We start from the raw sequence: 21672 nt of genomic DNA on the forward strand, positions 1-21672 counted from the left end.
TGCTCTTAGCTGCTTAACTGGGGTGTGCAAGTTATCTCTGGAGGTTCCAATCATTGGTTTTCTTAGTGCTGTGGTTACAGAGTTACAGGGGCATTGGCTGATCTGCCCCAATGTACCCCTCTCTACCCTTCTGGACCCATTTTTTTCCCCATAAGCCTTGTTATTTTTAGGGTTGCAGAGTGCAAAGTTTCCAGGAATGTATGTATGTATTTACATTATACCAGATGTACTAAGAAACTTCAAGAAAATGTTGGAGCTTAGTGTAGTGAGGCTTTACAGCATTGTTTCTGTTCTTGAAGGACTTTATAAAAAGAGCCCCTATAATTCTCCTGTAATAAAGATCCAGTGTTTGGGATTTGAGGCTTCCTATTCATCATTTTTAAATGCAGGGGAATAATAAACAGTAAAAATTTGAGGAATTATGTTGTGGATCACTGAGGCTTTATTTTGTGCTAATGAGATTGTTTTGATGAACCTACCTAAAATTAGAGAAACTGGTGAGTAAATGTAAAATTCTGTATTGGATGATACAGTATTATCTTTTTTCTATTTTGATCCTGGTAGGGAATTGTAATTTGGGCCATTTACAATATCAAGGTTTGTTTCAGAAATAATAATATTCAACTTACAGAAAATGCATAGTAGTATACTGTATTATTATTTGTTGTGGAAAAATCTAATCCTTATCAAAAGATTTTGGGTACTTTCCTTAAAACAGCAAGGAATTATAGGCCAGTATTACAGTAATGGAAGAAGATTGCTCATGTGATGGATGACTCTAGAAAAATTGTACAGATGAGGAAGATGGATGTATAAATGGAGAAAAATCAGGTTATTGCATGGAGTATAATATTTTAGTTAAGTCCTGATAAACCCATTGTAAGTTGAAAATGTTGTAAGCTGAAAATGCACTTAAGACACTTAACCTACTGGATGGACATCATAGCTTAGCCCAGCCTACCTTAAACATGCTCAGAACACTTACATTAGCTTACAGTTGGGCAAAATCACAAGTGTTGAATGTCTTATGTAATTGATTGAATACTGAAAGCCAAAAACAATAGTTGCATGGATACAGAATGGTTATAAGTGTGTCAGTTATTTACCCTCATGATCAAGTGGCTGACTTTGAGCTGTGGCTCACTGTGGCTCACTGCTGCCGCTGCCCAGCATCACAAGAGTATATAGTACCTGCAAATGGCTAGCCCGAGAAAAGACCAAAATTAAAAATTCTAAGTACAGTTTCTACTGAATATGTATTGCTTTCACATCACTGTAAAGTCAAAAAATCTTTAAGTCAAACTATGATAAGTCTATATTGCAAAAATAGTGTAAACTGGTCATGTGGATTTGCCCCATATAAGGAAATGAATAGAGAGCTTTGTTAAGGAGTAGACTCCTTAGTGTTAATTTGGACATTTTGAGAATTGACATTAGGTGTGTGGCAGTGGCAGGCCCTATTAATTTTGTGTCATTTTTGGGACTATGTGATAATGCCAGCAAATTCCAGTGGGGTTCGCTCAAGGAAATGACCCCTGTTCTTTTGAGTAATTCTAAAAGTAAGGAAAATTGCTGGAAACTTAGACCACATTGTGAGATTCAGTATTTCAGTAGCATGAAAATTTAATGGACCCTGGGGAAAGAATCTGAATTGTGAGGATGCTGTAATTATATTTGTGTATTGTAATAACGTTAATAAATACTCTTATGACTGTCAGATTTTTTCTGTGTTTTCTTCTACTGTTAGGTATTAATTCTGTTTGTTTCTCCTGGAAATGAAAAAAGAGGAGAAAGCATATTACAACATATTTTATCTTTTTAAAAATCTGGGCTTCCCTGGTGGCGCAGTGGTTGAGAGTCCGCCTGCTGATGCAGGGGACACCGGTCCGGGAGGAACCCACGTGCCGCGGAGCGGCTGCGCCCGTGGGCCATGGCCGTTGGGCCTGCGCGTCCGGAGCCTGTGCTCCGCAGTGGGAGAGGCCACAGCAGTGAGATGCCTGCGTACCGCAAAAAAGAAAAAAAAAATCTGAGCATAGTTGACATACAACATTATATTAGTTTCAGATATATAGCATGATTCAATTTGTTTTTTGGTTGCGCCACACGGTATGTGGAATCTTAGCTCTCCAACCGGGGATTGAACCTGTGCCCCTGCAGTGGAAACGTGGAATCTTAACCACTGGACCACCGGGGAAGTCTGATTCAGTATTTTTATATATTGCAAAATGATTACCACAATAAGTCTAGTTAAAATCTGTCAGCATACGTAGTTACAGAATTCTTTTCTCTGATAACTTTTAAGGTTTACTCTCACAGCAATTTTCATATATGCAATACAGTATTATTAACTGTAGTCACCGTGCTGTACGTTATATCACTGCAACTTATTTATTTTATAACCTTTTGTACCTTTTGACGCCTATTACCCATTTCACTCATCCCCACCTCCCTGCCTCTGGCAACCACCAGTCTGTTCTCTGTATCTGTGAACTTGCTGTTTTTGTTTTTTGTTTGTTTTTGTTTTTTAATTCCACATGTAAGTGAGATCGTATGGTATTTGTCTTTCTCTGTCTGACTTTTTTCACTTAGTGTAATGCCCTTTAGGTTCATCCATGTTGTTGCAAGTGGCAAGAGTTGATTCTTTTTTATGGCTGAATAATATTCCATTGTTTATGTATGTATGTATACGTGTGTGTCTGTGTGTGTTATATGCATATATATATATATATATTCACTGCATTATTTACAGTAGCCAAGATATGGAAACAACCATATCTAAGTGTCCATCAATTGATAATGGATAAAATTGGCTATTGTAAATAATGCAGTGAACATGGGGGTACGTGTCATATTTTATCATTTTAAAAGTGTAACCTGTAGGGAATTCCCTGGCGGTTCAGTGGTTAAGACTCGGTGCTTTCACTGCCATGGGTCCAGGTTCAGTCCCTGGTCAGGGAACTAAGATCTCACAAGCTGCGTGGTGTGGCAAAAAAAAAAATAAGTAACCTGTAAAGCAGAATGACTCTGTTCAATGCATGTTTTTCCCTCTTATATCTTAAGGAAGAGAGAGAAAATCCTTCAAAACGGAGTAGAATTGAACGTGATATAGATAATAATTTGATCACATCAACACCAAGAGCAGGAGAAAAGCCTAACAAACAGATATCTCGAGTAAGACGGAAAAGTCAAGTAAATGGAGGTTTGTTAATGTTTACATATTGCTTTATTAGGTGTAAGCAGAGTTCTCACTTGACATGTTTGTGTTCTGTTTTTAAAAATCTACTTTGAGCAATTTCTGCCTTATTTTTGTAATCTCCTTTGTATTAAATATTAGTGGCATGAAGTAAATAAAAATTTACCTTCCTAATGTAAATCTACTTTGATGAATTAAAGTGACAGAGGCAGAGCAACTAGCTTTATAGTGTTTAGCATGAAAATGTATATGAAACTCATTTCTTAAAGCAGTAATAATTGTGACTTAATTTATTTGAAATATGTACAAAGAATTTGTTTCTGGATTATGGAATTTCAGGGCTATAGAGGGGGCTTGGAGCTCTCAGGTCCGCGGTTCTCAACTAGGGGTGTTTTTGTCCCCTAGCAGACGCTTTTCAGTGTATGAAGACCTTTTTGGTTTGTCACAACCTGTGGAGGGATTGCTACTTGCATCTAGCAGGTGAAGGTCAGGGGCACTGCTAAACATCCTACAATGCACAGGACATCCTCCCATAACAAAGAATTATCCAGCGCAAAAGCCAATAGTGTTGTTGCTATTTATAAATCCTGTTCTAGATCAGTACCTTATTGTATTGCTGACAAGCTCCTCAAAGTCAAAAAGGAGAAAAAAAAGATGGACAAGCAGAGAAACCTATACAGAATAGCACTTTAGAGCATGGAGTGCTACCTTTTAACCAATACTGTTTTAAACACAGCAGTGATAATAATTCCCTACCTCTTTCCTCTTAATGCAGTGATGTATCTCCATTGTTAGAATTGACCATAAGGGAGAAAAGGGATAAACAAGTTAAAAGAGCACTAACAAAGAAGGAAAGAAATGTGCTAAAGTTGTGGAGGGTCAAGGATGATTTATTAAGACATTTGTATTTTATATTTTCCCAAAACCCATTAAATTTTTTTATTTATAAGAAACTTAAAAAAAAAAACTGGTTATTCTTCCTAACTACTCTGAAATGGTGCCTCACAATATCCATAAGTAGTTTTTGACACTGCTGTATATATAGTCTTCTGCTTCAGTAGAAATAGTTGCCTCTATTTATTTAGCTGTTACTCATTAGAAATAGATTGGGGGGTAAGTTTTGTGAAGTAGGCAGCATCCCAAAATGTAAATAAACAAAGACAAAATCTTGCATTTGTGTTTTTCATATTGTAACTTGCTTGCTTTACTTACAAAGAGTTTTATTTCATTTTCTGTTACACTGTGTTGATTTGAAGACTTTCAGTCTGTGTAATTCCAGATATAAATCTACTTTGTAAAAACTCAGTAAATTTTAGCATTTATAAACCATTATAAATAAATTTGTTACAAAGATCATTTGATTTACAAGTGATTTACCTCAGGATTTCTTGAAATAATAAGCTTTTTAACATTAATGTTCATCAGTTTTCCTTATGTATTTTGAGGGAAAAAGTTATTTTTATAATGAATCGTTTAGAACATATTTATGAAAGTCATGTTTTCTAGATTGCAACTATTTTTGTTGTTTCTTTCTTAGAAGCTGGTAGTTATGAAATGACAAATCAACATGTAAAACAAAATGGAAAATTAGAAGATAATCCTTCCTCTGGCAGTCCTCCAAGGACTACATTGTTGGGGACCATATTTTCTCCTGTCTTCAACTTTTTTTCACCAGCAAATAAAAATGGTAAATATAATTCATTAACCATAATTTGGGTTTAAAAGATTAATCGTTTTCCTGGCTTTTTAAAAGATCTGTTTGATTTTTGGGGCATATTTTTGTTAGCATCTTATGTTTGTTTTCAGTCTCGTTAAAAATACACAGACTTTTTTTTTTTAAAGAATATATTTTCTTTCTTTTATATTTATTTACTTTATTTATTTATGGCTGCATCGTGTCTTAGTTGCGGCACACGGGATCTTTTGTTGCGGTGTGTGGGCTCCTCATTGCGGCACGTGGGCTTCTCTCCAGTTGTGACATGTGGGCTCTGTAGTTGTAGTACACAGGCTTAGTTGCCTCGCAGCAGGTGGGATCTTATTAGTTCCCTGACCAGAGATTGAACCCAAGTCCCCTGCATTGGAAGGTGGATTCTTAACCACTGGACCACCAGGGAAGTCCCCAAAATACACAGCTTCTAAAAGGCTTTTTTTTTTTTTTTAAATGACTGAAATAAATGTAGGTTATGTTTAATTAACTATCTGAAAAGCTAGATGATAAACTTTGGGCTGGAGGGAAAGTATTATTTTTTCTGCTTTGGGATGACTTCTGCATCTTTAGAGAGAAGCATTTTCAATATTCTAGATTAGTAAAGTAGAATTTGTTGAATATTTTGAGTGAGTTGAAACCAGATTTTTTTTTGGTAATACAATTTATTTTTATTATCATTTGCTTGTTTTTTTTCCCCCGTAGGGAATCTTCAGTTTAGACAAATAGTAAAACTACCCTAATTCACATGAATTGAAGGTTCCCGTTGTATGCCTTTGCAAAAAAATTAAAAATGGCCTCTTTCTCAAAATATCTTTTTAAAATTATCTGGTGTCCTATTTTTTCTGATAATTAATGTCTAATTTCATACATGATAATTTAGTCTCTAGATTATTTGAGGGCAAGAGGTCATGTCTTTATTTTTACATCTACCATGTTGTTTGATACAGTATTGGGCACATGGGAAATAGGCATTAAATACCTGTTGCCTGATTTCTGGATGATAAAGCAATTTTTAAAAGGCAGAATGGTGCACTGTAAAATCAAGATGATGTAGGGGCAGAAATAATGTACATTAGCACATTAAAGGACTGTGAAGTCCTAGAATAGAAACAAAAAACTACCTTTAACTTTGTTTAACCCAGTATTCCCTAGACATATCTGACCAAGTACTCTTCTATGGAACATCTGTTAACATCTTAACATCTTTTAGAACTAGTGCCTCCTAAAACATCTTTGGAAATGCTGGGGTAGTGGGAAAAGAACAGGCTTTGGAGTTAGATAAACTTGTTTTAAATTTGTTCCCAGCTGCCACTGTTTACTTATGTTATGCTGGACCAGTTCTTTAAACTCTTGAGCCTCTTAATCCATGAGAAAAGGTAATTATACTTAAATGTGAGGAGTGAAGATTCCAGTTCACTCAACAAATATTGAGCATCTACTATGTTCCAGCCATTGTGATAAGTATAATAAATTTTTATAGGTGCCTTGAGAGAGGTATGGAACAGTATTCAAAGAATGGAATGGTCCTGTATTCTGGGTGGTGGCTCACAAAAGGCTTCATAGAAAAGCTGAATCTTGAAAGATGGTAAAGGGCATTCCATGTAGAAGGAGCAGTGTAAGCAAAGGTACAGTGTATTTCAGAAACAAATTAGTTTGTCACAGATGGAGCATCAGATTTGAGGAGTGCATGGGAAGGGATAAGATAGGACAATTATAAAGAAGTCAGATTATAGAGCCAATTTTGTAGGGTTTTTGAACTTTATCCTTAGTCATGGGGGGATGAATGAAAAGTTTTAAACTGTGAGTAATATGAACAGATTTATGTTGTTGTTTTTTAAGTTTACAGATTTTATTTTTATTTAATTTATTTTTGGCTGTGTTGGGTCTTCGTTGCTGTGTGTGGGCTTTCTCTAGTTGCGGCGAGTGGGGGCTACTCTTTGTTGCAGTGTGCGGGCTTCTCATTGCGGTGGCTTCTCTTGTTGCGGAGCCTGGGCTCTAGGCGTGCGGGCTTCAGTAGTTGTGGCTCGCAGGCTCAGTAGTTGTGGCTCACAGGCTCTAGAGTGCAGGCTCAGTATTTGTGGTGCACAGGCTTAGTTGCTCTGCGTCATGTGGGAGCTTCCCGGACCAGGGCTCGAACCCGTATCTCCTGCATTGGCAGGTGGATTCTTAACCACTGCGCCACCAGGGAAGCCCAGATTTGTGTTTTCTAAAGATCTATTTGGCAGTAGCATGTAGGCTAAATTCTAAAGAGGCTGGATGCAGGGAGAACATTAGTAGACTTGTAGTCCATGTGAGACTTCATACAACCTTACTTGTAGTATTAGAGAAGAAAAGAAGGATCAAAGATACAAATGGACAAATTTTGGGAACAGATTGGAGGTGAAGGAAGAGAGAGAGTAAGATGTACACATTAGATTTTCAAGAGAGAAAAGTAAGTTCCTGGGAGATAGATAATTGAATTTAATTTGGGCCATGCTGAGCCTGAGAGGCCTTGAAACAACCAAATAAAAATGTCTACTAACAATTTGTCATTCAGGTATGGGGCTTAGAAATCTGAATAAGCAGTAGAGCATGGTATTATCAGCTTACAAATATTAATTGAAACCAGTGGACTAAATGGTCCATTTGGTTCATCAAACTAAGACCAGAATCTTGGGGAAAGACATTTAAGGACTGGACAAAGCTAAAGAAGCCAACAAAGGAGAAATGGAGGAAACCACGAGAAACTGAGTCATAGAAGCCAAAAGAAGAGACTGTCAAACCCAGGGTCAAACAATTGTAAAGATAGAAGGAACGGAAGTGAGCATTGAAAAGGTATCATTAAACCTGGTAATTAACTGGTCATTGGTTTCGTTTGCCAGAGAGTTTCAGAGGAGTGATTGCAGTTGGCAGCCTAATCCATGGGTTAAAAGAGTGAAATGGAGAGTAAGAAAGGGATCAGCACATATAGATTACTGTTATGAGGAACCTGAGTATGAGAAAAACTAGAGAGGTCATGAAGCCTCAAGGGATGTTTTGTATTTGTGAGAAGGAAGCATGTTGTTAAGCCTCAGGGAAGGGTCTAATAGGTTGAACATAAGGGAAAAAGGAAAACTAATGAAGAAAGTTTCTAGGATCTACTGATAGGGATGGGATCAAGAGAACAGGTAGAAGGATTAGAATTGAAACAAGGAGAATAGACATTTTTCTCTGATGCTGGAGGAAAGAACGTTTGGGCAGCAGTAGTTCATGTTTGATAGAATTTTTTCTTTGAAGGAGGACATGGTATCATTTTGCTGAGATGGTCCTGGTGGCAGGGATTGAAGAGAATGAAGGTTTAGAATGTTTGCTATTTGGTATAAGTAAAAGAAGCTGAATGACTCACACACAGAAATACTGAAGCAGCATGCTATAGGCGTAGCTAAGATTAGAGGATTTTACTTGGAGTACAAATCAGTCTTTATAATTCTATTGTTTTCTTTATTACCTGGGTCTAGTGCCTGAGAAGCCTGTTAGATTGATTCAAGAGGGATTTCTATGATGAATGACAGTGGAAAGACAAGGAAGCGAGGACAGTGAGGCTGCTGGCTTGAGAGTGGTTTAAATAATACACCATGAAGTCTAACTAGATGAGGAGGGTGGAGAAGAAGCCATTGAGGGATGTGTTTGGATAAAAGAGATTGGCTTTTATCAAACGTGAAGATCACATGTAATAGAAATATTAGATAGATAGATAATTAGAAGATTAGGAGGTCGTGGTAGGAGATTAATTATTTGAATTATAGGTTTCAGAGGTGAACAGTTTCTCTGTGATAGTGTCCAGGTTTTAGCCATGGTAATAACTACTAAAGAGCATTACGAATGTAGATGGGGCTAAATAGGGCAAGACCTTTGAGGGTTAGTTATTGGATGAGTCATTGACATCACCTGCAATAACTATATAGGCATTTAATAGAGCAGTAAACTGGTATCTAGGTGTTAAATTCCTCTGAGATTGAGAGAGGATGCTGGCAATAGATGGTAGGTGACAGCAGAGGGCATAAGCGAAGAATTGTATAGCCAGGTGACAGCAATCTCAAAGGAGCAAACATTTTTACACATTAGTGGAAAACCAATGATCTGGTGGCGGCAATGGAGGTAAATGAATTCTGATTGAGTAACAAGTATGGGAAAATAAACAGCTTTGAGGGAAGGGTATCAGGAAAAGATGTCTTTTGGAAAGAGGTTAAATGTAAGGCAATGAGGGAGAAAGAATATTCTGTGAGGAAGTTGAGAGTTATTGGCGGTTGATTTTGTTGTTGACAGTGACATTCGGAGGATTTCATAAAGAAATGGAGACTTGGGGTCAGTCCATAGTGGAAGAAAAATTGGGCAGTGGGTTCATCTAGGGGATGGTTGAATATAATGAGGAAACTAGCTTCTATCTTTGTTATTGAGATGGAATTTCATTGAGAAATTGTTCTTGTGTCTTTGAATAAAAAGGGTCTCATGGTTAGGGGAACAGTTAGCTCATTTTTAGAGAACTGTCTCTGGTTTAAAAATTACAACTGCACAAAATGGCTAGGATGCTTAGTACTAGAAAGATCAGGAGCTGTTTGAGGATAATGGAAAATTGTGTGTGTGTGTGTGTGTGTGTGTGTGTTGTGTGTATTGCCCAGCACATAGTAAGCACTTAATAAATGATATTTGCTTTAATGAAGAGAAGTTCTGTGGTCAAAAATACTATATGACAGTTGACCCAACAACAACATGGGTTTGAACTGCACAGGTCAACTTAATACAAGGATTTTTTTCAATAAATACTATAGTATACAATCTGTGGTTGGTTGAATCTGAGGATGTGGAACTGTGGATATGGAGGGCTGACTGTAAAGTTATTCTCAGTTTTCTGACTGCATGGGAGTCAGTGCCCCTAACCCCTATGTTGTTCAAGGGTCAACTGTATATACTTCAGAGTTCCTAAGAGACTGGATCTTAAATGTTCTCACCACAAAAAAGAAATAATTATGTGGCAGGATAGAGGTGTTAGTTAACGCTCAGTTGGTAATCATATTGCAGTATATAAAGTATTAAATCAATACGTACACCTGTAACTTACACAATGTTATGTTAATTATATCTCATTTAAAATTTTTAAAGTTCTAAATTGACTTGTTTGACTATAAATGGGTGTTTCTAAGCTATTTGAACACTCTTAAGAAAAACTTTGCTCACAAATATTACTCTAGCTTATAATAGTCTTATTCCTTATTTTTGAAATGTCTAGTAAAGAGTCACTAAATAATGGTATCCTCAGCTTTGTTTCTGTTCCATTTAGTTTTTCTAAATATTTATGAATTTTTATTGAATATATTTGACATATAACATTGTATAAATTTAAAGTGTACAACATGTTGATTTGATAATTTATATATTGTAATTTGATCATCATCGTAGTGATAATTAGCATATGCTCTCTATCATGTTATATAATTATTCTTTCTTTTTAGTGGTTGGAGTAATTAAGTACTAGTCTCTTAGCAGGTTTGATGATTATAATACAATGTTGTCTGTATTCACTATACTGTGCATTAGATCTCTAAGGCTTATTTATTACTTGTTTTAAGTTTGTTCCCATCTTTCCCCACCCACTATGAGCTTTTAAGTGACGATTAATGTACAATTAATCATGATTTCAGGAACATCAGGATCTGATTCCCCAGGACAGGCTGTGGAAGCTGAAGAGATAGTAAAACAGCTTGATATGGAACAGGTGGATGAAATCACTACCAGTACTACTACATCAACTAATGGAGCAGCTTACTCAAATCAAGCAGTTCAAGTGAGGTCATCAATAAATGGTTTAGAAGAAGCAGAAGAAACAGTTAATCGTGATATCCCACCCCTTACAGGTAAATAAGATTCCTTTTTTTCTTATACATTTTCATGAATAGTTTGTAAAAATACTACTGTAATTTTTCTTAAATAGGCAGATTAAATGCATAAGTTTTTCTTCCTTGAAGTTAATAAAGTTAAAACTGGAAATAAAACTTTTCCCCCCAAATCCAGTCATTTTGAAATTGAATTTTTTTAAGGTTATTTTACTGCATATTAGTCACTTTACAGTTTAATTATGTGTACCGGTCTTACCACTTAGAGAAATTTAACACAGCTAACAAAATAATATGCTTACATTTATGAACATATTTATTATAATTGCACGAGTCTTAGATCCTTAATGTCTGAAGTCCCTACATAGAGGTAGTCTCATACCTTCAGATTTGTTTCATATACAGATGACATTCCCAAAGAACAAGCTTCTGTTCTTGGGTCTCTCCTATACACAAACTTTGCAGCCTAATCCTGGATGCTTTTAAAGCCCTAACATAATAGTTAGGTCCCTGAGCCAGTTGTTATGGAAATGTAGAAACATGTGAGGTCAGCATTTGTTACTTCTGAGGGTTAGATAGAGGTGGTAGATAGACCACTTCTGAGGTGGTAGACAGACATATAAGGCTAAAAGATGAAATTGTATTCCATTATGATTAAAAGCAGAAATAAAACTGAGGATGGACATCTTTTCCCAGAAGGAGAAGATCTTAGACTTTTATTTTAGATTTGTTTGTTTTTCCTTGTGGTGCCAGATATTTGAGAGAGCCTAGTACATATATATTGGTTGAGAAATAAGTTTGGCAAAGGAAGCAAAATGATGATCTCTCTGATATAAAGGGGAAACTTGAAAAAAAGTCATTGAAACAGCATGATAACATTTAAAGAAAAAATGCATACAACTATGAAACTTATATACAGTGCAACCCTGTATCAGTATGAAGAGAAAAGCAACATAATAGAGTTAAGGTTTATTTTATTTATTTTTTAAATTTTATTTATTTTTGGCTGTATTGGGTCTTCGTTGCTGTGCGCGGGCTTTCTCTAGTTGCAGTGAGTGGGGGCTACTCTTCGTTGCGGTGCGCAGGCTTCTCATCGCGGTGGCTTCTCTTGTTGCGGAGCACGGGCCCTAGAGTGTGCAGGCTTCAGTAGTTGCGGCGCGTGGGCTCTAGAGCACGTGGGCTTCAGCAGTTGTGTCACGTGGGCTCAGTAGTTGTGGTGCTGGGCTTAGTTACTCCGAGGCATGTGGGATCTTCCCAGACCAGGTCTCGAACCCATGTCGCCTGCATTGGCAGGCAGATTCTTAACCACTGTGCCACCAGGAAAGTCCAAGGTTTATTTTAAATTTGTCAAATAAGGAATTCCCTGGCCATCCAGTGGTTAGGACTCTGTGCTCTCACTGCCGAGGGCCCGGGTTCAGTCCCTGGTTGGGGAACTGTTGGGTTGGCCAGAAAGTTTGGGTTTTTCTGTAAGATCTTGAGGGAAAAACCCTAACAAACGTTTTGGCCAACCCAATAAAATCCCCCAAGCCATGTGGTGCGGCACTCAATCAATCAATAACAAATAAAATGTTAATATTGATAATGTTTAATTATAATGTTATAATTTAAGAATAATACTGAACCTAACAAGCAAATCTAATGCTGATTACTTTGCCTGTTGTTACAAGCTAGTGAATGATAAGGTATAGCACAGACTTCAGACGTGCAGGCTCAGCGGCCATGGCTCACGGGCCCAGCCGCTCTGCGGCATGTGGGATCTTCCCGGACTGGGGTACGAACCCGTGTCCCCTGCATCGGCAGGTGGACTCTCAACCACTGCGCCACCAAGGAAGCCCCGAAGCCAGGGCTTTTGACTTCTTTGATGTTTTTTCTGTTTTTGTGCTTCTATATAAACCTTTGTACTCGTTTTTTTCTGACAGCTGTGCCTACCGGGAAGGGATTTCTATAACTTTAGTTTCTAGAGGGGAATAGTAAGATTTACTCCATTTGTCTCATTCATTCGTTTTTCTAACATTTAATTGAACACGTACTTTTTGTGATGGGCACTATTTATAAAGATGACTAAGATGTGCTTATTGACCCTGAAGAGTATATGATCTAATTGATGAGCCAAGTATACACAAAAATTACTGTACAGTGTGGTGAGTGTTGTTACAAATAAATGAGCAAAATATTGAGGTGGCACATTGCAGTTACTCTGGGAGGATCATGAAAGGAAGAAGTAAAAGTTTTGCTGATCTTCAAATATGAGTATGAGTGACAAAAGTGGTACTTTTCCCCAACTTCAAGAACGTAGCCAGAGAGAACAAGAAGGAAGGAGGCTGGCTCTACCATTTACTTATCTGTGTGACTTTAGATAACTTATTTAAGCTCTCTGAGACAGTTTTCTTAGCTTTAAAATGGCAATAATAATTTAGAGCTTTGAAGGCTAAATGAGATGAAATATGAAAAATGCTTAGCATGGAGGTGCTCGAATACTAATTACTTCCTGTCCCCCTTTCTCTGAGATTAATAGGAATTTGAAATAGTAAAGTGGTAGGAAGATATATTTTTCCATTTGTCCCCTTGTGCTAATGAACCGTTACTGGCATAAAGTTGTTAGAAATGAACAAAAATTCTGCTTTACATCTGTTGTCATTTATTGAACATACACACTGTATTGGCTCTGTCTCAGAAGGTATTAATACATGGTAATAGCAAAAAACATAAGTTTTTATCCTGAAAGACTACTATCCACCAGTATTCCATTCCTATAGATAGAGTACAGCAATTTTTATTGAGGCCCACTGTCTTAGTCCTTTCAGGCTACTGTAAAAAACTACCATTAGACTAGGTGACATATAAACAATAGAAATTTATTTTTCATAGTTCAGGAGTCTAGGAAATCTGAGATCAAAGCCCCAACAGATTCAGTGTCTGGTGAAGATCTGCTCTCTGGTTCATAGATAGCTGTCTTCTTACTGTGTCCTCTTATGCCAGAAGCTCTGCAAGCTCTTTAGGGGTCTTTTTTAAAGAGCATTAATCTCATTTATGAGGGCTCCACCCTCATGACCTAATGACCTCATGACCTCCCAAAGACTCCATCTCCAGACACGATCACATTGGGGATTAGGTTTCAATATATGAATTTTGGGGCAACACAAACATTCAGTCTCTAGCATCCACCTTAAACTTTCATCTCCAAGACATTACCTGTTTAGCTTGTAAGTTAACATTGTCTCAGTGAATTTAAGTTGTAAATATTGTCTTAGAAAATTCCTAACATAATTTCTAAAGCTTTATCAATTGATCAAATTTTAATTCAAACTTAGAATGGACTATGTGTCGTGGAATACAGAATTGTTTCTTGATTATTTTTAAGTTGCTTGTAAATGAGAAGTAAAATAATGGGTCTTCTAAAGCACTGATTTCTATATACAGCATAATTTCTTAACTTTTAAGATCATAGACAACCTTGAGAATCCTGTAAAAATGTACATAAAACATTTTTTCATAAGTCTAGGGGTTTGTAGACCTCTTAAAGCCTGTTCATGGATCTTAGGTTTAAAACTACCTTCGGGATATGTTGTCAGCACACATATATTGACTGCCTGTATGTACTGTGCACTTTGTGAAGTATTACTGCTATGAGCACCATGAAATTTTTATGGTTATACATACAAATATCATCCAGTTAGAAATGGAAATTTTGTGGAGTGTATTTTCCTAATAATACACTCCACAGTGTAAGTAGTAAATAGTAGGAAATAGTGTAAGTAGTAAATTTTCTCTTAGCTGTTAGGGATTTAAATTTTGCTAGCCACGATATAACTTGCCACTTTGTATGTAATGGTAAATTTTTCCTTTGGATCCAGAGTTAGATCTATGTGTTTATAAATTTACTTTTAAATACTGTTTACAAATTATTTCTGTCTTATCTTTAACCTAAAATACACAGGGCTTCAGGAAGATCTTAATAAAAGCAGTAAAAATGTATACTTCATGGAAGCATTAAGTGAGTAAAAGCAACATTTTGTTTTTCACTTTGTTAAATAGCACCAGTAACTCCAGATAGTGGTTATTCATCAGCCCACGCAGAGGCCACCTATGAAGAAGACTGGGAAGTATTTGACCCGTGAGTTTTTTTTTTTTTCCTTTCTCTCTTTGAAAGGAATGAAAGTACATGTGTAGCGGGGTGGCTAAATGGTATATTGCAAAGAGCATTTGACCTGTAGGTATTAATACTTTGCTGAGTTACTGAAATACTAATTTGTATATTTTCAGTTTTACTTATGTGTTTTATAAGTTTGGTTTACTAGGTTTAAATATGCATTATTTAATTAAAAACTTAAAGATGGGCTGAATTTAGTAATATGTTTTATATTTACAAAAAAGTAGAAATGTTGAAATTTTCTTAAAATTTGATTTATAGCTATTATTTCATCAAACATGTTCCACCACTGACAGAAGAACAACTAAATAGGAAACCTGCCCTTCCACTGAAGACAAGAAGCACACCAGAATTCTCCCTAGTTTTAGACTTGGTAAGTATATTATCTGTAGAGTTAGGGAAAATAAAGGCGTTAAATTCTTTTTAAAAATACTAGCCCAAAATACCTAAAAGAATACAAGTGAATGAATAGCCTTACACATACATTTACTATAAAAACATGTCTTAGGTGTTCTGAAATGTTTTTATTTTAAGCACAGTCTAATGCCAGGGCCTCCCCAATTTGTTGGTTTCCAGTACCCTTTGAAAATAAATTAGGCTTTCTTTTTCTTTTTCTCCCCCAACAACCCCCGCTATTTCACTATTTTTCTATTTAAATTAAATTAATTATTGCCCCCATACTCCTATACCCTTTGTTTTGTTTTTTAATCTCCCAATAAATTCTAATTTCATGGCTAGATTTCAACCTTTTTGGGGGGTGGGGGAGTCCCAGTCATGTTCCCCTGAAGGACCTAGGTCTTAATGAGTTAACCTCATGCAAGACCATACTCCTTTTCTTGTTCCTTTTTGGGGGGGAGGGGCAATCTATGTAATACTTAATACTAAGTATTAGTATTATCTAATACTAATAACTTTATTAATAGACTCTCAAAAGCATGACTTCTTAATGCTGACTAATAAAACCTTTAATATGCTCTCTTGGTGTGAATTTTAAAATTTATATTTTTTTAGGGTACCAGAAGAGCTTTGAAAACTGAATATCTCTTATCTTTTCCTAACCAAATTTAATATATGGTCACCATTATTTACCATCTGCCGGCAATTTCTTGATATTAGCAAAAATATGTATCTATTATATAATACTGGAAAACATTTTACTATTTAAAAGCCTTTGTTACTAGTAACCTATAGTTGGAAATGTGGTTTAGTTCTTATTAAAAAAATTTTTTTTATCTTAAGGAAAAGCATATTTTTAAAATCTTAACTAGCATATATAGTTGTTTTGAGAGTTGAGCACCTTAGCCTTTGCCTAGCCAAAGAGATATAAATAAAATAGGCATCCAGAAGGCCTAAGTATTTAAGGTGTTTATTAGAGGATAAGTAGGCAAAAAAAGAGAAATTTTGAAACTGATTATGAGTAGTTTAGATTTGATATACAGAAACTGAAAAAGATTTTGCTAGATTTTTATGTTAGCAGTTGATGTCATGATAGCAAGTTTGGCCATATAATTTTTAATCCAATGTGGAGGTAAATAGAGAGGGAAAGATAAGAATTGGTGAGCATAAATGAGTAATTTTACAGAATTGGGTAAAGAAGAATGATCAAAATTTAGATAGGCTGTAGATGAAGAAAGTAGAATTAGCTATGATTCAATTATAAGAAAGAGAATACCTTTTTTAAAGATACTAAGGGAATACCTTGAATTGTGTACTCTGATATGCTATTAAAAGAAAATGTGGGTGGACCTAGAGTCTGTCATACAGAGTGAAGTAAGTCAGAAAGAGAAAAAAAAATACCATACGCTAACACATGTATATGGAATCGAAAAAAAAAATGGTTCTCATGAACCTAGTGGCAGGACAGATATAAAGATGCAGACGTAGAGAATGGACTTGAGGACATGGCGGGGTGGGGAAGCTGGGACAAAGTGAGCTTTGACATGTATACACTACCAAATGTAAAATAGATAGCTAGTGGGAAGCAGCTGCATAACACAGGGAGATCAGCTCGGTGCTTTGTGACCACCTAGAGGGGTGGGATAGGGAGGCTCAAGAGGGAGGGGATATGGGGATATATGTATACATATAGCTGATTCACTTTGTTATACTGCAGAAACTAACACAACATTGTAAAGCAATTATACTACAATAAGATGTTAAAAAAAGAAAAAGAAAATGAGGCATATCTAGAGTGTTTTTTGCTCTTTGCCTCCTCACAGTTTAACTTTAGGTTAAAAGAAACACTCCAGCTAATAAGATGTGGAATCACAAGGTATGAGCATTTGTGTTTCATTTTAATTCATCTTAAACACATTGAAAAATTTGGGGGGTAGTTACTAGCAGCTTTATTTTTTTAAGTGTTGTCACTTTCTACAAATGGAAGCCTTTTTTTTTTTTTTTATCCTTCAGGATTTGAGAAATATACATATTTGCACATACCTTACGTTGAATGATCCTTACCTTCTTTTCCTCATGAGAAAACAGGGCTTGGTAATCAAAGATGAGAAAGAAGTCTTGATTGACTGCTAATTTAGTTAAACAATGTTTATGTCTATGAAACATGTTCAACAGATACTGAAATATCCATTTTCTAAAATAAAATTCTTTATAAAAGGTTTAAGAATAAGGAGCTATATATAAATAGAAGATATATATTTTTAATAGTTAGATACTAAACTTCCATTGGCAAATTGTAAAAAAAAAAATTAAGAAAGTTTATATGTGGTTTACTTAACAGAAAGTTGGCAACTGCAGGACTCAGAACAGTGGTTGCCAAACATGCGTATGCATCCTAATCACCTAAAAGGCTTATTGAAACATAGATTGCTGAGTTCCTCTCTACTCCTTGCTGAGTTTGAATGATAAGAAATGGAGCTGGAGGTTTTGCATTTCTAACTAGTAGTTCCCAGATGATGCTGATGCTGCTTGCTGTTCTAGCAGCCACACGTGAGAACAAGTGACTTAGAAAATTCTATCCCAGATTGCTATGCCACACACAATAATGTATTATAAATATAAAATTCCATGTATGAATGGGTGCTTTAATAAATGTTTTTGGTGAGCATGAATACATAAAATTATCAATTGAAATGTCGTAATATCTTGGTTCATTCAATATGTCCTTTTTATTTTAAGGATGAAACACTAGTACACTGTAGTTTAAATGAGCTAGAAGATGCAGCACTTACTTTTCCAGTCCTTTTCCAAGATGTCATTTATCAGGTAATTAAAACTTTTTAACTTGAGTTTTGGCCTGTTAGATATTTTGAACCAAGAAATCTTCTGTAAATTTTTTTTTTTGGTGAAATTTAATGTGTTTATTCCTAATGGATTTCATCTGTATTTTAATGATTTAGTAACACAAAGTAGCATCATGCTAAATAAATAACTACATAAAACAACATAAATGTTACCAAAAAAATGTGAACTTTTTTTACCCATTGCTCTCTGCTAGTTTCATAACCTGTTTGCCAGCAGGTGGAGGCAGGAACACTGACATCTTAGGTCCCCGAGAGCTTGCCAGGTTAACACTTGGCGTTGTTGTTGTTGTTTTTCCAAAACCCAATTAATAGGAAGAAACCTTATTCCTTGTTGGTCATTTTTATTGCCTTTTGTAGTAATATGGTGTGTAGGTTGCAGTGTAGTAGATCTACTTTATTTTAATCACAGAATTCCAGGACACTCTTCTAGTTACTGCTTTACTTAAAAAATTAGAGTATAAGTATTTCTTCCTCCTCTGTGTCGATGGACAGGTAACAGTGCAAAATACAAATACCATTTACATTTCACTGCAGATTATGTGTGTTGACCATAGGTTTTACTTTATGTTTCAGATTTTCCTATTATATAATTTGAATTAATATATGTGAATACACTTCAAAAACTACGACGTGCCTTTCTGTTCATGGAGGTTGTTATTGAACTAGCATTACCTTCTTATAAACCAGTTGTTGAAGGATTGGGAAAGGGTCAAAAACTTTGTTGTTTGTCAGGTGGAAGCCAACCCAAGGATTAACTAAATAAAGTCACAGAACATTTACCATGTGAACAATGAAAAGGTGTTTATGGTTGTTTATGTGCTCTTAATAGGCAGTTAGAATATGTGTATAGTTTTCTTGGCACATGATAGTTATTATAGCTCGGAAATCATAAAATTTTAGAGTTAAATAGTTTGTGGTTCAGGATCTACTTTACCTACGTTATCTTGTAATCAGTCATAAGAGGATTTAAGCAGTTATTGTCAGTTCTGGTTTAACCTAGAAAGGTACTGTAGGTATGGTAATATCTGGATACTATCAATATATTTATTTCCCTTTTATGTAAACTGATTTTAGTTCTGATATAGATCAGAGGATGAGCAAAATATACATAAAAATGAGGGATTTTAGGGTTTTGAATTCCTTTTTAACTGTATATTATTTGTTTAAGGTAAATCTTTTTCTTAAGACATTTTCTGCCAAATAGGTTGTTCTTGTTTAGTGTAATTCAAGGACAGGAGTCTTGTGGCAAATATAAATAGCATGGCAATATGTTCTCTCTTTTTAGCTTGATAACCTTGTTTTTATGTTCAAAATTGCCCTTAAAAACAATGGCTTTCAGGCTTTTGAATTTGGAAAAGAAAACTGTTACTGAAAACTATAAATAATTATTTTGATGTGATTTCTTAAGCTTCCAGATTTGAAATTTATTTCTGATAGATGGTTTTGGTCTGTTTACATAATTTTTAGTAGTGAAATAAGAAACTTGGAGAGTAGATGAGTTTGATTTCCCTTTCATGAGTGTATTTCTTTTCAGTGTGACCATAAAATTGAATTTTTTTCTTATTGCTTCCACCATTTCTTCTTTAGTTCTCTTCTTTATAAAATTCTTACTGTTTCCTGTGGATCCAGACAGTTGTCTTATTTTGAATAAAAGGCTCCTAGCAGTGCATATGACTAATATAAAAAAAACTTCATATGTACTGCATCTACCTCTGTGGAATTCAAAGAATTCTTTTTCTTATATATCTGAGTTATACTTTCTGAAACAGGAAAATTAAATGAGCTAACCTAAATCAGGAGCAATGAGCAGGAAGTTTGAATCTTAAAAATTATAGAGATGATTGTATTTTAAAATGATTTAGTTACTACATCATGTACAGAGTTTAGTTCCCTTTCAGTAAGTTTTGAGGATGTCCATAGTTAATACTGGATTTCTAGTTTTGGCATAGCCATTCTGTCTGCTTTTTAAAAAATAACTTTGAAGAAATCTTGGGTTAGGGTTCCCCCAGTTTTCAGACCAGCAAGCTCCCTTTAAACAGGGAATGATGTCTTTTAAACTTTCAGTGGTGTTGTCTCCATCTACTGGCAAAGAAGAAATATACACAAGGGTCTGGGATGATCTAAGAGATTTTGGAGAAACCACATTATTAGGTAAGATGTAACTTACATGTTTAACCACTACAGTATAATGTGGCCCACTTAAAGGTAGAAACCTGTAAAATACTGTATATACTCTTAAAAAAATAATTTGTTGAGATGAAATTCACAACATAAAATTAACCATTTTTAAGGGGGAACAGTTTCATGGCATTTATATACTCTTGAATATGTCAATTCCATAACATTTATGTATATACTCTTAAAAATAAAATGGTAATGTTAAGATAGGATCAAATTCTTCATCTGATTCAAAGCTAGATAAATTTCCTCTTGGAACTTTTGTTACTTTTGCTTTTTGTTTATGGTAAGTTTGTTATAGTAGAACCATATCTAATGTTAATTCTATTTGTTACTCTCTTTCTTTCAAAACAATTTAAAATATAAGTTGTCTTACGTATCTTTTGATAATGGTCTGTATCAGGGGTTGGCAAACTTTTTCCTTTAAAGGGCCAGTTGTTAATATTTTAGGTTTTGCAGTCTGTGTTACAACTACTTTTTCTGCCATTGTAGCATGAAAGTAGTCCTAAACAATACATAATGAATAAGCAATGACTGTGTCCCATTAAAACTTTATTTACAGAAATAAGTGATGATCTGGCCCAAAGGCCATAGTTTGCTGACCCTTGGTCTAATAATTATGAGAGTATATGCAATAAATTTACATATTCAAATTATAAGTGGAAGTAAGTAATCAAATGTTCATCAAAATTCTTGTTAATATATAGAGAGATTTAAAATTAGGTCCACTGTAACCTGGTTATGGGCTTTCTTAGGTTTATTCAGATGAAAGTTTGAGGGAAATTTAAGGTGGTCACTACTCACGTTTAAAGATTGCCTTACTTCATGATACACACTCTTCTTTTGATTGATAAGTAGGACTCAACCTAGTTAATGCAAGACTTAGAATATATGAGGATGTAGATTATTCAAGCCTCAATTAGTACCTTGAATGTATTTGAATTTCCATTTCTCTAGGAGATAAACCTAAAAGATCCAACTCAAATTAAAATTTTGTTATATGTTACCACTGACACTATACAGATAGACAGATCGTAGTTTGTGTATATGGAGAAAAAGTCATTTGAAAGAAGAACTGGGTTTTTAAAGTGAGGGTGTGGCATTCACAAAGGCAAAGTATATGGATTTTTGTTTGAATGGGTCTTTTCCTCTCCCTTAATTGGTAGTTTTTCCATGAATTGTTTTACAGTTAGATATTGGGAAACGTATTTATTCATAGAATGGTACAAATGCATTTGATATCTGGAAAAACAAGTGCGTGATCAGTTCCAATGCACATGTTTTAATTTTTATATTTAGCTTATATTGACACATTGTCAGGAAATCCATCTCGT

At 35.2% G+C, this 21672-nt stretch overlaps 1 protein-coding gene across 2 annotated transcripts in view; it reads left to right on the top strand.

Moving 5' to 3' along the window:
* CTDSPL2 (CTD small phosphatase like 2) overlaps positions 1-21672 on the top strand; it is a 71048-nt gene that overhangs the window by 31685 nt on the left and 17691 nt on the right. Inside the window, exons 3-8 of one of the 2 annotated variants that reach the window (XM_019935437.3) lie at positions 3061-3199; positions 4734-4880; positions 10559-10771; positions 14786-14864; positions 15162-15273; positions 18036-18122. In XM_019935437.3, coding sequence (XP_019790996.1) covers positions 3061-3199; positions 4734-4880; positions 10559-10771; positions 14786-14864; positions 15162-15273; positions 18036-18122 — 777 coding nt within the window. Of the gene's footprint in view, positions 1-3060; positions 3200-4730; positions 4881-10558; positions 10772-14785; positions 14865-15161; positions 15274-18035; positions 18123-21672 lie in introns of both variants that reach the window. The other variant, XM_019935436.3, reaches the window with a different exon arrangement.

This window comes from Tursiops truncatus, chromosome 2, assembly GCF_011762595.2.
Source record: "Tursiops truncatus isolate mTurTru1 chromosome 2, mTurTru1.mat.Y, whole genome shotgun sequence".
In the NCBI taxonomy this organism is placed as follows: Eukaryota; Metazoa; Chordata; class Mammalia; order Artiodactyla; family Delphinidae; genus Tursiops; species Tursiops truncatus.